This window comes from Micromys minutus (assembly GCF_963924665.1).
Source record: "Micromys minutus genome assembly, chromosome: 27".
NCBI lineage: Eukaryota > Metazoa > Chordata > Mammalia > Rodentia > Muridae > Micromys > Micromys minutus.
This window is the reverse complement of record NC_137962.1, coordinates 28,342,788-28,359,679: the sequence shown is the minus strand read 5'-3', so window position 1 is coordinate 28,359,679 and position 16,892 is coordinate 28,342,788. Positions and strand designations below refer to the sequence as shown.

General features: G+C 41.6%; 1 protein-coding gene across 1 annotated transcript in view; it reads right to left on the bottom strand.

The window, feature by feature from the left end:
* SLC2A13 (solute carrier family 2 member 13) overlaps positions 1-16,892 on the bottom strand; it is a gene marked incomplete at both ends in the record, with an annotated part of 282,775 nt that overhangs the window by 224,191 nt on the left and 41,692 nt on the right. Inside the window, one exon of the mRNA XM_080939275.1 lies at positions 4,814-4,973. Coding sequence (XP_080795401.1) covers positions 4,814-4,973 — 160 coding nt within the window. The remainder of the gene's footprint in view (positions 1-4,813; positions 4,974-16,892) is intronic.

The window sequence follows — 16,892 nt, the reverse complement described above, 5'->3', positions numbered from 1 at the left end:
CATTCAATGTCTTTGCTGTTGTCATCTCTCCCTGGAAGAGAAGGTGCAGAGGTTTCCCATACACCCATTCTCTCCACATGTGTTTCCATCCCTGACATCAGCATCCCCAGCCAATGTGGCACACTATATGATGAGTCTGTCGAAGTATATCTACCATGATGATACTGCACATTGTCATTTCCATTAAAGCTCCTCCATGCTCCGGTCATTAAGAGACTTCTATATTCTGTCCACGGTGTGCCATGACCTTGGGGAGATCTGTCTCGGACAAACCTCTCCTGCCGTCGGCAACCTGCATTTGCTTTTCACTGGGGAATCTCAGAAAGCTGAAGAAGAGAGTGGTTTTTATTAACGGGGTTACATGGATATAGAGTCTGAAGCTAATGCTTTTGGAAAGTAGCACTAAGCACTATCTGGGCTGATCGAAAGGTTCTTATGAATTTTCGTAAGGATTTACTCACTCGATCCACCCAATAACACTACTGAAGTATCAGCTACCTGTGGGTATGAGACCTCAGGCTAATCAACTCACACCATGAAACTAAGCCTTCGGCGACACGCCCAGTTTCACTAGACTATCTGTACAAGGATTACGTCTTAATTCTTCTAATAGCACATCCTATGTCTCTTCAGCATTTAGATTTGTAATTCCAGCCCAGCTCTTAACCTCTATTCGATAGATGTGTTCCAAATTCATTTTGATTAAAATGCTAGTGCAATGATTTTTTTTTTAAGACAGGTTAACCCACATTCTATTATTTCGGATATAGTCAGCCATTACTGGTTATCACCAATTTTAAGGAAATTTCGTGAACGTAAATGTGTTTTTAGAAAACATCACCTTTCAAATGACAGACAAATAATGTTCTTTCGATTAACATTCAAATACCTTCTTACTGACGATGCTTTTAAAACTTTCATACTCTGATTCTAGGAGAAGGAAACTCACAGTTTAAACAACACAATCATTTTTTTTTAAGTCTCTAAGGGTCTGGAGAGACAAGTCTAAAAGCACTGACTGCTCTTCTAGAAGTCCTATGTTCAATTCTTAGCACCCACATTGTAGCTCACAGTACCCACGAATCCAACACCACCTCCTGGCCTCTGTGGACCCCAGGAATGGATGCAGCGCACAAACACACATACAAGCAAAATACTCATACACATAAAACAGAATAATAAAAATAAGTTAAAAGTTGTCTAAGGCTTGCAAACACAAAACCAAACACTGTGTTCTTAAGGCAATGGATAACTGTTTAACTTAAAAATAAAGAGCCACCCATCAGGGATTTCAAGTTCTATCTACCTGATGGCAGACTAACTTTGCCATTGCCCCTACTAAATTCCCAGGTCGCTAAAGCTTGCTCCTTAGCTGCTCCTGCTTATTCTTGGCCAGATATGACTGGCTCAGGTTGACAGGGGTTTATATAATGTAAATAACATTTTCCCATCTAGGTAGACAATGTTCCCTCCAAGAGCCAAAGACCACTAACGAAAACCTCAGTACCAGCCATAAGAAGCCCTCTTTTGAAAGGTTGCTCAGGGTCATTCAAGACACTCTGTAAACAAAAGAGGCGAGTGTTATAGACCTTGGTTGCTGCCAGTGATAGAAGGCAAGTAAATCTCTGTTGTTAAAGACACCCATGGTGCATTTCAGACACTGGGCCTAAGCGACCCAAGCTGCATATGAACTGAAAGCTTTTCCCCATAGGACTAGCTTTCATGGAGTCAGAAGGGAGAGAAGCAACCAACAGTCCTCCCCAGCTATGAGACATAGGAGCTTTAACAATAGCGAGCGTGTCACAAGAACTCCCAGAATGCAGCAGTGGCACACACGCCATATTGGTAAACCAGCAGCTCTCTAATTGGAATTAAGACCCACTCAGCAAGAGGGAAGCCATGCCTGACACTGGAAACTAGCGGATAACAGAAGATCAAAGAAGTCGTGGATCTTGGAGGAGAACCTACAGCTGCCACTTTACTAAACCAGCAATGTTCCTAACTATATTCCAAGCATCTGTCCTTAGGCTATCAGGTAAGTACAGTCCTCACCCATCATAAAGGAAACCAACCTCTCCTTGTAATAGATAGAAACCATTACAGAAAAATCACAACCAACCAAAATGCAGAACTGTTGGGAGATTCATCCCAACTGATAAATCTACAACCCAACTGCTTCTTCTCGGGTTCAGGGATCGTTGCTGAAGATGGAATAGGAAAATTGTAAGAGCCTGAAAAACAGGGAGTTGGCTGTGAGAGTGGACCTTATGAGAATTTCAGAAGTTACAAAGTAGCACCAACTTGAACTCCACCACCTGAGCTGCAGAAGAAGGGACACCAACAGACCTGCTAAAGTGGATGGAGAAAGCTCGGGAAGCCCCAACCCCACAGGGGGAAAAAAAATACAGGCAACTCAGCAATGTTGATAAGCAGGAAAATAGTCTTCCCTAGGAAAGAGTCTCCACTGAGCTATTTAATATTAAATGAACAGATCAGCTATGAAAGCATATGGACAAGTAACATTATATAGACTGAGCAGGTCGTATTTACATATTTAGTAATGTATACATGCGCACATATGTAAGAACACTTTATGAAAAAGATGAGGTCACAAATTTGAAAGAGAGCATGCAGGGGTATATAGGAACATTTGGAGAGGGGGGTGAAAAAGGAGAAATGATGTGGCTATATTATAATCTCAAAACATAAAAGCAATAATAAAAAAATGATTATAGCTCATCTACAGTTTCTCTGTTGAAGAGATGACACCCTATTTGGCTGCATCCCTAGATACGCAGAATTCAACCCATCTCCCTAGCATTTGCTACCTTAAGTACTCATAATTGCTATCGTATTCTTTTCTCTCTCTCTGGGGTTTTGCTTTACCACAGGACACCCCATCCTCAGCAGCAAGCAAATCCAACCCATAGAATGTTCACTTCCCTTTAGCTTCTCTTGCAAGCCACCTCCCAAGGAACTCAACTTTGATTCATGCATCAGAACAGGAGACAATCGTGAAACTCATCCATGAAGTGGTTGCTGTTTACCAAACACTGGGCTGGATATACAGATTATTTTATGCACAAAATATCTTTGTTTCTCTACAGTAGAAGACAGATTTTTATTTGGAGCTAGGATTTTTTTTTCATCAACCTTTAAGGGGATTAAGGCTTGCCCCAGCAACTCTAACTTTACAGCAGTGCATCAACCTCATAAACTTTTTACTTTATGGCCTTTCTTGCTGTTCTAACCACTACTAAAAATGTAAAATGGCTAGCTTTTCAGTGGGACTGTGGCTTAAATACACACATACATATATACATAAACATATATGTACTGTATACAATAAAGATACTGTATATATATATATACAGTGTATAGTACACACATATATACATATATATGTATACATACATTATATATATACATATACATATATTGTGTACAGTATTTGTCACATTCTCACTGAAAGGATAACTATTTAACATGTTTAGTAGTCATATATATGATATATAATGTATATGTATATATTCATTTTGAATTTTATTTATATTATAATTTATATGATATATATTAATCCCAATAAAAAATACAAAAATGTAATAGGTGACTTAGATCTTCTTAAAGTTGTGTATGTGCACATAAGCACTGACTTGCCCTAAGCTTCAAAGATCCAAAATAGCAGATTGCACTAGTAACATAAGCAAGCATCTTTTTTAAATCTACACAGCAGCTAAGAAAGACTGAAGCTTCCACTTCAATGTACCGGCCATCTCCAAGTCTGTAGAGACTGACTGTGGCAGGAGAAAGCTAGTCAGCAGACTGTTATTACAACTGTGGACCTGGGCCAGTGAGCCTGGTCCACAGGAGAGGTGGGCTCTCGCTGACTTCGTCTGACTTCTCATAAAGCCTTTTCATGGCGTATTTCAACCCACATGGCTTATGGTATTACCTGTATAGCAGTCTGGGTCCCTGTCTCTCCACCATAACAGGAGCATTTTCTTACATTGCTTCAATATTGCAAACATTGTAGAAGCAAGGGCCCAAGCCCCCCTCAGTCAACATTCTTACAGAGTCTAAGTAGTCAATGCTGAAAGAATGCTTGTTTTATATATATTATATACAATTACATTATATGTGATATAATACATAATAATATATAAAACACTGACATAAAAATAAATTGGACAATATTTTGTAGCATGATGTAATTTTTAGTAACCATTTCCTAAAATAATAGCATGTGTCTGTTGTTTCAAACAGTATAAAGCAATGGATAAAATATGTTGTGCCCCATCTTTAAGCCTTAATAGAAACTTGTTCTTTACAAGTATATTTCCTATATTTTATTTTAATGTTTATCATCATATCATTCTCATGTATTTTGATTCAAATTATGAACAAGGAATGTTTTCCTTTTAATTTTACATACACAGTTTTTAAATAATTAAATTTGTATTTTCAAATATTGTTTAAGATAACAATGTAGCCTCCTACACCCAAAAGCAAGCTATATCTGCAGTTTATAGACAGCTTGCCAGTCACTGAAATATTTTAACGATATTGCATGAATATATATGCAAAAGATTGTATGCACTTAAATGTTTAGGAAAAAAAAACATTCTTCTGCAAATACCAACTCTTAATGGAATTTTCTTGTCTATCATTAAGATAAATATGTATTTCTTGACTACTCTTTCAATTTTGCAGGATACTGCCTACTTACAAATTACAACGATTCAAAATATTTCAGCTTTTCTGGTGTCTCAAAGTCATGGTTTATTTGAATTCAAGATAAGATCTATTTACAAACCTCCATCCATCCTTCTGCAGGTAACTGAAGGCTCCGTCAACAACACTTGCAAAGAACTGTCCGCCTGTGATGAAGAGGGTGTTGATGGTCACCAAGCGACCTCGCAGGTTGGGTGGCGAGACCTCCGCAATGTACACGGGTACCGTCATGGATGCAATGCCTGCAGTGAAGAGGTAAGTAAACATGTCAACACACGAACACACGCCAGGCTCAACGACGAATAGAAATACAACCTCTCACTCTTGCTGCGAGCACAGGTTATCAGATACTTAAGAGTTTGTTTGTGACTGACCTTACACTATGGCACATACGTAAGGCAGTATGTGAGGTCCCAATCTCTGAATAGTTCTTGTACTATTATTTAAGCTACTTCAGTCTTAACTTTTATTTAGTGAGGTCATGAACACAGTGACTAAGAATGACACTGAGCTTCTTATGCCCCTTCCTCTACCTTCTAATGCTTAGTTTGAACTGTCATTCAAAAGGCCATATGTGGAACCACCTCAACAGACTTACATTAACGGCGTAGGTCTGCTTTTTTAACTTTGCAGGCTAAGGAAATAAGACTATGCTCTAGAAAGAAAAAGGCAGGAGAGATGGCTCAGCACTGGCTGCTCTTCCAGAGATCCTGAGTTCAATTCCCAGCACCCACATGGTGGCTCACAACCATCTGTAATGGGATCCAATATCCTCCTCTGGTGTGTCTGAGGACAGCTACAATGTACTCATATACATAAAATAAATAGATAAATCTATTTTTTAAAGGACAATGTAATTGCTAAAATATTTTTGTCTATATGGGAATGTAGTCAAGATAACAGTGAAAAAATAAAACACCGTTTATAATATAGTAATTTATATCAACTATTCATCCATTATCTAGAAGAGATACACCAATTTTTTTCCCATTGGCTTACCAATAAAAATGTCTCCTTAGCTCATGCCATTCAGTGGCCTGGATAGCTTATAATGACAGAACTTTTAGAAATGTACAGGTCCAAAAAAACAGATGATCTCAGACAGACCAGTTGTTTCGGGGCTGGGGGGGGGGGCGTGTGTGAGGAATGTGTTTATATGATTAGTTACAGAACTTGAACCTTTATGTACATAGATAACATAAATCCATCCCTACCAGAACTGCACCAGAGACCCACACAGAACTGCCTTTAAGGGACTAGTTTGTACTGCATAATGCACCTAGACACCTGACTCTATGCGTCTTGGCCTGGGGTCCTTGTGTTTCAGATGCTGACCTCCTCATCTACAGTCAGCAACAGCTGCCCGCCCTCAGTGACAGCAAAGTCTGCCTGATAGAGATCGGGCCCGGGGCTCAGGCAGGCTGGACATGACCACTAAAGTATCCAGTCCATTCACCATAGACATCGGTGTGTCGATCCCTACCCTAAACCACATAGTTCTCTCTCATGGGTCCCTCATGTTAACGGATTGTACCCTGAGTCTCTGTCGGTCTTCCATGCCCTTCCAAACCTCAGATCTACTTCCACCCCGTGTTTTGACCTTCCCTAAACTCCCTGACAATGGCACAGTTGTTTGACATTTTACCATTTGTCCTTTTTGTCGCATTTTAATTGTCCTTGCCCACCTTTGAGCTAGGCAGCTAAATTAAAAAGAAAAATACTGGAAATTCACCGTAGTAAGGCAAGTGTGTGAGGAGTTAGGCTTCACTGGTCATTCCCTCCTCCTGTACTGCCTGCCAGAATATGTGGAGAAGCTCATAAATTTGTGAGTTTCACGGCACAAGCAGAAAGATTTTTAAACTAGACTGTCAGTATCTCAGTGCGGTATCAGTAGAGCAGAGCCCACCCTCAAAAGCCTTCTCTGGATCCCAGAACTAAAGATCCTTCAACAAATATTAACAAGTTATTTGTGTATTCCCCCCATTTTCCTTTACTACGTGACCATCTCAATGAGATTTCACAAACAAGTACTAATTTATGATTTGGACTTTTTTTTTCCTGTCTTCTATTCTGGACTAGGTAGAAACATTTCTTCCCTTTCTCTCTTAGCCAGAGATCTGCCTTCATCGTTCATCCGCTTAACCCACTGATGATGGGAAACCAGAACCATACGTTTAAGCAATACCACAGGTTTGACAAGAAATGTAGACATTTCCTCAGGCCCTTGGGAAGCTTGATGCTTAGAAAAGATACCAGAGTGCTGAAGGTAAGGGATAATGACCAAGAAATAATACTGAAATCTCTACACTGTCAGTAAGGAGAGCTGCCAGAATCTCGGTGGGTGTCAATACTGATTTAGTATTGCTGTTAAAACTGCCTCGTTCTGTTAGTTACATATGTTCTATGTAACAATTATAGCCCTAACCCTCAGCACATCTCTAAGGAGAGCAAGCAATGACCCCACTTCACGGAGGACATTATCCCAGGGCATGGAGTAAGCCAAAGAACCTAACAGATGCCAGAAGGCAGTGTTAATGCCATACTGGATCATCACCACAGACAGTCAGCTTAGGGACCACACGTTTTGACACGCGCCATTATCAGTTACAAGCTGGGTAAGCCAATACATGCTATTTAACCTTTCCGGGTCTCTGATTCCTCGTCTACGGAGCGGAAAGATTAAAACTCCTTCAAAGAGACAGAAAAGTCAGTGAGTTAACAGAATAAAGCACCTCATTTCAGAAGGTACTCCCCTCTGGCCACCATCACTGTCGCTATTATCTCTAGATAGGAAGTGTCAGATTCTGGATTCAGTTCAACCTGCACTGTGGGCCAGTACTGTCAGCAATAATACACAACGTTGAGCCCATGCGTACAAAGGAAGCCGAGCACAAGACGCATGTAACCAAGTAAATGATGCGAACATGACATGGTACGGTGGTGAGAAGACATTCCCTGAGTTCCCGTGGGTGATGCTAACTGTTGCTGCACTCCGACTGTGACTCAGGAACAAGACCAGCTGGACAGACAGCTCTTCCCAGTGAGCACAAGACTGAGACCGCATGGAGTAGCATGGCGCGCTTCATCGATTCATTGTTACGTGCGTGGAGAGCATTGAAGAAATGAAGCGTGGAGGACAGAAAGCCATGCACATCGATCAAGGCACATCTATGGCACCTGGACCAGAGGCTGCCTCAGGAGATAAAATCATGGTTCACATCAAGCTTAGGGGTTATAGCAATAGGAATATCTGCTCTGAAACTCTAACTGAAGAGTTCCTGTTGAAGCTGAATCAAAGGATTGGTACTTAGAAGTCTTTGAATAGCACAAAAGAGGAAAAGGTTTCATCACATTCACATCTGGGTGGGTCCCTCAAACTTGCTATATGCCCAAAGACGTGCTCCATTTCTGATGCTTCTGCTGCGATCTCGGGGTCTATGTCACCCCACCGAGCTTACACGGTGCTGAGGATGGAACCTGGGACTACATGCATGCTCCTAGGCAAATGTACAGCCATTTGAGACATAGCCCTGGCCCAGATTTTCAGTTTTAAAGGATAATTCGAGCTGGAGTAGAGAAATTTGATCGTAAGGTAGCAATGCTTGTAGAAGGATGTAGAGAGAAAGAGAGAGGGACAAGGGAGTTATGTAGTTAGGACTCAAACTACTAAGGATTAGAGAAATAAATGATACATGAGGAGAGAAAAGCAAGTTAAGGATGATGAACCAATGACTACAGTAAGCAACAAAGGCCCTACTGTGTGATCTGAATAAAACAGAGACTATTTAGTGGTGAATGCCTTTGACCCTCAAGAAAGGCAGAGGCAGGTGAATCTCTGTGAGTTCGAGGCCAGTCTGGTCTACAGAGCTAGTTACAGAATAGTCAGGGCCACACAGAGAACCCCTGTCATGAAAAACATAATAACAATAGTAACAATAATTATTCATCATCATCATCATCATAGGAAGAAGACAAAGGAGGAGAAGTTGATGATTTAAATTCAAGATAAAGCCAGAGATGACTCATAAGTGGCCCATGACATGCAGCAAGTGAAACGTAGAGTCTTCTGAATATACTGGGGACACTGGTTAACTACATGTAGTGTTCCCAGCATCCCTCTCCTCCTACTTGTCTCAGAGCCTGCCAAAACCGCTAGCCATTGACCCTTTTCATCCTTTATGGGAGAATGTGGCCTTGTCAGTTGAGGTTTTATATTACCACCACTGCAGACACAAAGGAGAGGGGATGGAGGAACAAGCCCCGCTAATCAGCACCCTGCTATTAATGAGAACAATTCATGCACGTGGCTGATGTTTGGACTCCTAATCGCCAAGCCCAGCTCTGAGAAGCCCCAGATGTGACGTCATTATTAGGTTATCCAGTACCTCCTTTCCACTCTTCACTAATCAATAAAAAAATCTGTCCAGATCTCAATCTCTCTGTTCTGATAAATGATTGCTAAGTAAAACCAGCAAATGTGAAGGTGTGTCTTTAAATCACTATGAAGTGTTCGTTTAACTCAGTTATAGGTTTAAATGAACCACACAAGCATCCAGAGAAACAATCATGAATTTTATTATGCACACAACATCTTTTGTAAAGACAATGTATGGAGACTCCTGATTTCTGCCCTGGTATAAACCAAAGATACTAGCCGATGATTCTCAAAATGAATAGTCAGATATTTCAAGTGTGTATATGAATGATGTACATGTTTTAAGAGAATTACTTATGGAAAACTTTATTTTTCTCTCTATTTTAATCATTAACAACATAGAACCAATGTCCAATTAGATGTCAAATTTTATTTTATCCTGTATGTGTTTATGTGGTGTTTGCTTGTGCACATGTTCCTTTGTGTGCACATGTTCCTGTGTGTGCACATTCCTGTGGTGTGTGCACATGTTCCTTTGTGTGTACATGTTCCTGTGTGTGCACCTGTTCCTTTGTGTGCACGTGAGAAAAGCTAATGTCAGGTGTCAGTGTCTTCCTTTATAGCTCTCCGCAGGTTTTTGAACCAGAGTTTCTTACTTACTCTAAAGCTCACTGCTTTGACTAGATGGCAGGCTAGTAAGCCTCTGGAGCTACCCTGTCTCTGCCTCCTCTCTCCTAGGGTTACGTATGTACTGCCATGCATACCTCTTTTGCTTAAGTGCCAGGAATCTAAATTCATGTCCTCCGGCTGATCTAGAAAGCACCTTACTAACCGGACCATCTTTCCAGCCCCAACCCCCAATTCTAACTTTAATAGTTCAAATGAAACTTACGAGGTTACTATAAAGAATTAGTGTTGCAAGTATTAATAGCCTTCTAGACTAAATATAGCCATAAAACTCCACATTGATGTTATTTCCTGATGTTAAAAATTTAAATTATTGTTTTCAAAAAAGATGAGGTTACATCAAGAAAGCTTGTCATCATGCCTGACTTGAGAAGCATTGTCGGGAAACTGCACCCGGTCCACCACCGTGTAAGGGCATTCGCAGGAGCAAGCTGACTGGCCACCTATTATTATACAGGATACAGAGAGGCTGCCTCCAAAAACTGCTGGAAGCCCTTTAAAAAGGCCTGAGTCAGAAATATAAGCAATTTCATAACCAAACAGCATCAGAAAAGCCTGTTGTGATAGATAAACACCCATGAATCACAGCAGCATCTCAGCATGGTAAACCATGCAGCGACTAATTAGCTTCTGAGAAGTGCAGAAACCACCTTCTAATAATAATGCTTCTAGACCGACGGTCGGAATGGCCTGAGTTCGTTTTTAAAACCAGTACATCCTTATCTCTAACGAAGGAACCTTGATAAACAGACACGGAATCTAAGGGACAAGGACCCTTAGTGCACTTAGGACTGGCTGGCTGCTGTACCTTTAATTCTTCTAAATAGCTAAGTGTCCACTGTTACTAGGTTGCTAGCACACCTCAGAGTTCAGCTATTGCTTTTTCCAATAAGGTTTAAGACACTCACAAGAGATGCTAGGCAACTTCCAAGTATGCTAGGACCTATGCGCCGCACAAAACTGCCTGAACCAGAGTCAGGTTGTGAGAAGAAAAAAATAAGAGTCATCCCCAGCGTTGACTGCAAAATTAACATTTTAGAGTTCCAAATAGCTCCTGAAAAGGTATTGTATAATTATTATCAGCCTTTTAGCAAAAAAATAAAAAAAAAACCATGAAGGAAAACAGTGGTGCAGGTTTCTATAGGTTTCTATCGCTAACCTGTTGCTGCTGATCAAGTATATATCCATCAGTTTACAAGTGACTGCTCAGCAGCAAGAACAGAATGCAATGCACTGGTACGTCTGCTATGCTGAGGAAAGAGTGCCACTCCCCTGCAGCTGTCCTTGCCAGTTCCTCCTTCACAACTTCACTTGCTGTTTGCCTCTCGGAGTTCACTTAGCATCCCTCGCCTTTCACCAGACAGCTCTGAGAATTTATAAAGAGGAACCCCATCCAAAAGGCTAAGATGTACTTTTCAAATCTTTGCTTATATTTATAGGAAAAGGAACAGCTGGCACGCTTGGTAACACTTCCTGATAGTCTTCTGTGTGTTATCTAAGACTGAGCTTGTAGTAAACTTCTTTGAGATTCAATATGCAGGAAATAATCATGTTTATAAGAACTACAAACCCTGGGGGGGCAGATTTTGTTGTGATGCTCTGGAGGTAGGGGGGAAGTTGGGAAAGGGAGAAGAGAGAGGGAGAGGGAAGAAAGGGGGAGGGAGGGGAGGGGAGGAGGGAGGAGAGGAAGTGATAGAAGAGGGAAGAAGGAAGAAGGGGGACAGAGAAGGAGGAGGGAAGAAGAAAGGGGGGAAGGAAGGAAGGAAAGAGAGAGAAGAAAGGAAGGAAGGAGGGAGGGAGGGAGAGAAGGAAGAAAGGATAAAGGAAAGAGAGAGAGGGAGGAAAAGAAGGAAGGAAGGTAGGAAGGTAGAAAAGGAGAGAAGGAAGGAAGGAGGGAGGGAGGGAAGGAAGGAGGGAGGGAGGGAGGGAGGAGGGAAGGAAGGAAGGAAAAAAGGAAGGAAGGAAAGAAGGAAGGAAGGAAGAAGTATAGGAGAAAGAGGTGAGGAAAAGAAGCAGACGGAGCTGGATTGTGAGGATGTCAGGAAGCTCACTTTTTGCCTCTGCCTCCTGATCAACTACTGTGTGGTCCACAGCCACCTCAAGGTGGGTCTGCGCCTTAAGCTCTACCACCATATCAGGTTTGCTAGCCTCTGACAAGGCCTCATTGCTTCCTGCCATCAGCCAAATCCAAAATATGGACTTTTCAAGGGATGAGCCTCTGAGCTATCCTGGCAAGACCGAGAAATATCACTGAGAACCTAGGTTTCTTAAGCCAAACGGGGGAAGGGCACCTCTATTTCAACAAGAGTACAGTGCCTAAAGTAGAATGCTCAAAGTTCCTATTATATAGGTAATAACCTCAAATGGATGATAAGACAGCGATGCAGGAAGGGATAAGGGGATTTTCTAACAATCCATAAACTGCATGAAAGTTAAAGAATTGTCCTTATAAGCAAAGCTTTAATGCTAGGTGCCTCCATCCCATTAGTTGCATGAAACAACAGGTAATTCCATACTCATTTAATTCCAGGAAAAGCCTATATATCCAAGTTATTGGGCTAGTGGAACGGTTGACTTTGATGTCAGCTTGTGACAAATTAGAACCAACCAGTTAGGGAGCCTTACTGATTGTTTAACTGACCCAAGGAAATCCACCCCAAGGCTGGTTTACCTCATCCCTTCTGACACTGATTCATCCATAGATAGCAGAACCAGCATTTTTAGCATCCTTCCAGGTTCTGAGCACCAAATCGGGACCCAGGGTACACTCATCTTCATGGACTGTTTAATGACCACTTTCTGAGTCCCCCCCACACCCCAATGAGAGAACACACTTAAGGCACTACTCTGACAGCTGAGGTACCCAGGCTCACAGATGGAACATTCTCAACCCCTCAGAGTAACTGCTGATACTACTTTAAAAAAAGCCGGTTCAACGGATTCAACAATCATGTGAATAATGTGCTGATTAATTTTGTCAAACTGACACAAGCTAGGGTTATCTGGGAAGAGGGATCATCAATGGAGAAAATGCCTCTAAAAGACTGGACTATAGACACGTCCATAAAGCATTTTCTTCATTAATCTGTGAGAACCCCACCCACGGAGGGCAGCGCCACCTCAGGGCAATATAAAACAGCAGGCTGAGGTAGGAACAAGCCAGTAAGCAGTTTCCCTTCATGACCTCTGCTGCATACAAGATAAAATAAACCATTTCTCCCCAGGTTGCTTTTGGCCATGGAATTTTATCACAACAGTGAAAATAGAACTAAGACATTTGTGTTCACCCTCCTTTCCTCCCTCCCTCCTTCCTTCCCTCCCTCCCTCTTTCCCTCCCTCCTTCCCTCCCTCCCTCCTTCCCTCCCTCCTTCCCTCCCTCTTTTCCTCCCTCCCTCCCTCCCTCTCTCCTTCCCTCCTTCACATCACTGGAATAGGCTTTATGAGAACGTCTGGAAGACAACTCTCTCGCACTCCTGTGCTTGTCTCTCAAGTAGGCACTAGGCAGTCTCTCTCCCATGGTATGAAAAGATGTTAGCACAAGAAACAGCCTGTTAAGACAGAGCAAGTACCTCTTTCCAGAACCAAAAGTGTTTCAAACACACCCTCCGAGATTCAGGCACCTTATCTCTCCTGCTTACTGAAGGTTTATTCATTGTCCTTTAAACGGGTGTTGTTGCTGGTGTTACATTTGTTTGTCTGTTTGTTTGTTGTCTTGCTTTGTTTTTATGGGCCCGGCTCATTAGTGTACTTAAAAGCAGAGGCAGAGGATGGTGTCAAATTCAAGGAAAGCCTGGTCTCCAGTAGGTTCCATCCCAGCCAGGATGACATAATGAGATATTGTCTCAAAATAAATAAATAAATAAAAGGATTATTTGAGCTCTTCCACTTCAATTCAACTTCCTGTGGTGCAAACATTACTTCTAAGGGAACTGGAGCTCAGGAAACAAGTACAAAAATCCTCTGACTGATACCTATATCCACAAAACTACAGCAGATGAATTTTCAGGTTTCTACAGAGAATGAAACCTCAGACCCTTTGAAGTTCTTGGCATGTTCTCCAGGAATAGGCCAACCTAAGACTCTTAATGACAAGAATGATTTTAAAAATCTAAAGCATAAAGCCAAAAAAAAAAAAAAAAAAAAAAAATCCAGAAATGTATCACTACAGAAAAACATTTTGTTGTTTGGTTTAGTAGCTCAATAGAAGTGTTCACCTTGAATGCACTAGACCCTGGGATTGTTCCCCAGCACTGGATATATGTGTAATATGTGCATATATACATATGTATATACACACATGTGTACGTGTAGACATATATATATCAAAGCATATTAATACCAGTTTAATATTCTAAAACAATATCTTTAATTACTTCAAGTGGTTTGAATGTGAAGTGCTTCCGGCTGTCAACACCGAGAAGACATGGAACTTTTAGGAGTCAGAGCCTCACTGGATGAGGTTTATCACTAGGGTGAGCCTTGAGTGTTGTAGTAAACATTAAAAAGCCGCAATACCGGTTCCCGCACACGCACCCCCGCGTTTTCCCGGGCTCTCTCTGACCTGAGTGGTCACCCCCATACTAGTCCCACCTCCACTGGGCCATAGGAAGTAGCACTGATTTATCTCAGGATTCCACGCTGGCCCCAGGGTACCCTCTGACCTGGGTGGTCCTCAAGCCGTTCCAGCATGGCATCTCACCACGCTGCTTTCACTCACAGTTTCCTTGGCGGGTTGTCACCACACCAGGCACACACATCCCAATTCTGGAGGAAGAGGGGCGGGTTTGGCGCATCCGGCCACTGCACCTTCCCTTGAACTCAATAAAGTTTCCACATGAAAGAACACAGCACGCAATAACCTCGGATCCGATTGATAAGATTTAATTTACCCATCTAGACAGCGCAAAACCCTGTACGTACCCATCCCTTAAAGAATATTCCTAACAATCTGTATCTGTCGTCTGCCACGTTATTTCCAGCTGCTTCTCCTTCCTCCTTCTCCTTCCTCTAGATCCTTCCTCTCTTTACAAAACTTTGTTCCCGCCCATCCTTTCTTCTCCTCCAATGACAGCCCTCCTTTATCCTGTGCCTGCCTTCCTGTATAACTACGTCATCTTCACTTGAGGTTTTGTAGGCCTATTCTATCTGCTGCTAAATCCCTGGACCTGACTGTGGGAGCAGTGTGCACATCTGACCTCCCCCTCCTGCCATGACATCATCTCTGCCTGATGCCATGTCTTCCTTCCCCACCATAATGGTGACCTTCCCTTGAACGGGTAAACCAGCAGAACACATACCTCACTCTCTGAAACTGAACCTTGTTAAGTATTTCCCCACAGCAACGAGGAATGTAACTAAAGCATTGTTAAGATCTGGAGGAAATGCATTTATATAAATAGATATGCAATGTGCTAGATAAAATTCAATATCCATTCATGATTTTTTTTAAAAAAATCCACTTAAAATATAAAAGGGCTATTTAAAAATAAATAACACAGGATTTAGCCTAAGCGGATTAAAGTATGTTAGGAGCCAGCAAGAACAAACCAAGCATAAACAGTATTCTACTTCTCAGTGAGAAAAGTTCTAGCCGGCACATCAATACAAGAGAACTTTTTTTTTGTAATTTTGAAAGAGAAAAATCACTTATTATTAAAGACAATAAAATTGCAAATTTTGTAAAATAAAAATTGTGTTGCAGGCATATTATTAATCTTTTTTTTTTTTTAATTTTCATCTCTTCCCCCACCCCAAGCATGTTTGTGAGTATCTTACGAATAAACACCAAGTGGCCTCTCACAATATCACTGGGTTTGGTTGGCTTCATTTATTTGAATGTGACACAGGATCTCCCAGCAGAGCCCAGCCTAGTGTCTAACTCTTGGTAATTCTCAGGCCTCAGACTTCCAAGTGCCAGGATCATACATTTGTAACACAGGGCCCTGATTTTGTTTTGTTTAAATGTGATTTTTTAAATTCTTTTATTGAATATTCTCTGTATTTACATTTCAAATGTTACCCCTTTCCTCCACCCCCCCCCCATCCACCCTTCCCTCCTCTACTTGCTTCCATGAAAGTGTTCCCTTTCCCAACCACCCTCTCTACCTCAGTGCCTTGGCATTCCTCTACACTGGAAAAACATGCCTTCACTGGACCAAAAGCCTCTTCTCCCATTGATGTCAGACAATGCAGTCCACTGTTACATATACAACTGGAGCCATGGGTCTCTCCATGTGTGCTCAGTGATTGGTGTTTTAGTCCCTGAGAGTTCTGGAGGGTTTGGTTGGTTGATAATGTTGGTCTTCCCATGGGGTTGCAGAACCTTTCAGCTCCTTCAGTCCTTTCTCTAGCTCCTTCATTGGGGTCCCCATGTTTAGTTCAATGATTAGCTGCAATTATCCTTAACTGTATGTGTATGACTCTGGCAGAACCTCTGATGAGGCATCCATGTCTGGTTCCTGCCAGTAAGCACTTCTTTGCATCAGCAATAGTGCTTGGGTTTGGTGGCTGCATATGGGCTGGACCCCAGGTGAGGCAGCCTCTTAATGATCTTTTCTTCAATCCCTGCTCCTCTATTTGACCTTGAATTTCCTTCTGTGAGTGTTTTGTTCTCCCTTGTAAGAAGAAACTGAATAATACTCTACTCAATGCTAACATGGTCAAGGAAGAAAGAAAGACAGAAATTAAGAATTTTTTAGAATTTAATGAAAACAAAGGCACAACATACCCAAACCTATGGGAATGCAATGAAAGCAGTACTAAGAGGAAAACTCATAGCTCTGGGTGCCTCCAAAAAGAAACTGCAGAGAGCATACACTAGTATCTTGGCAGCACAGCTGAAAGCTCTAGAACAAAAAGAAGCAGATACACCCAAGAGGAGAAAATAGCAGGAAATAATCAAACTCAGTTCTGAAATCAATCAAGTAGAAACAAAAAGAACCGTACAAAGAATCAACAAAACCAGGAACTGGTTCTTTGAGAAAATCAACAAGACTGATAAACCCTTAGCCAAACTAACTAGAGGGCACAGAGAGAGTGTCCAAATTAACAAAATAAATGAAAAGTGAGAGATAAAAACAGAAACAGAGGAAATTCAAGA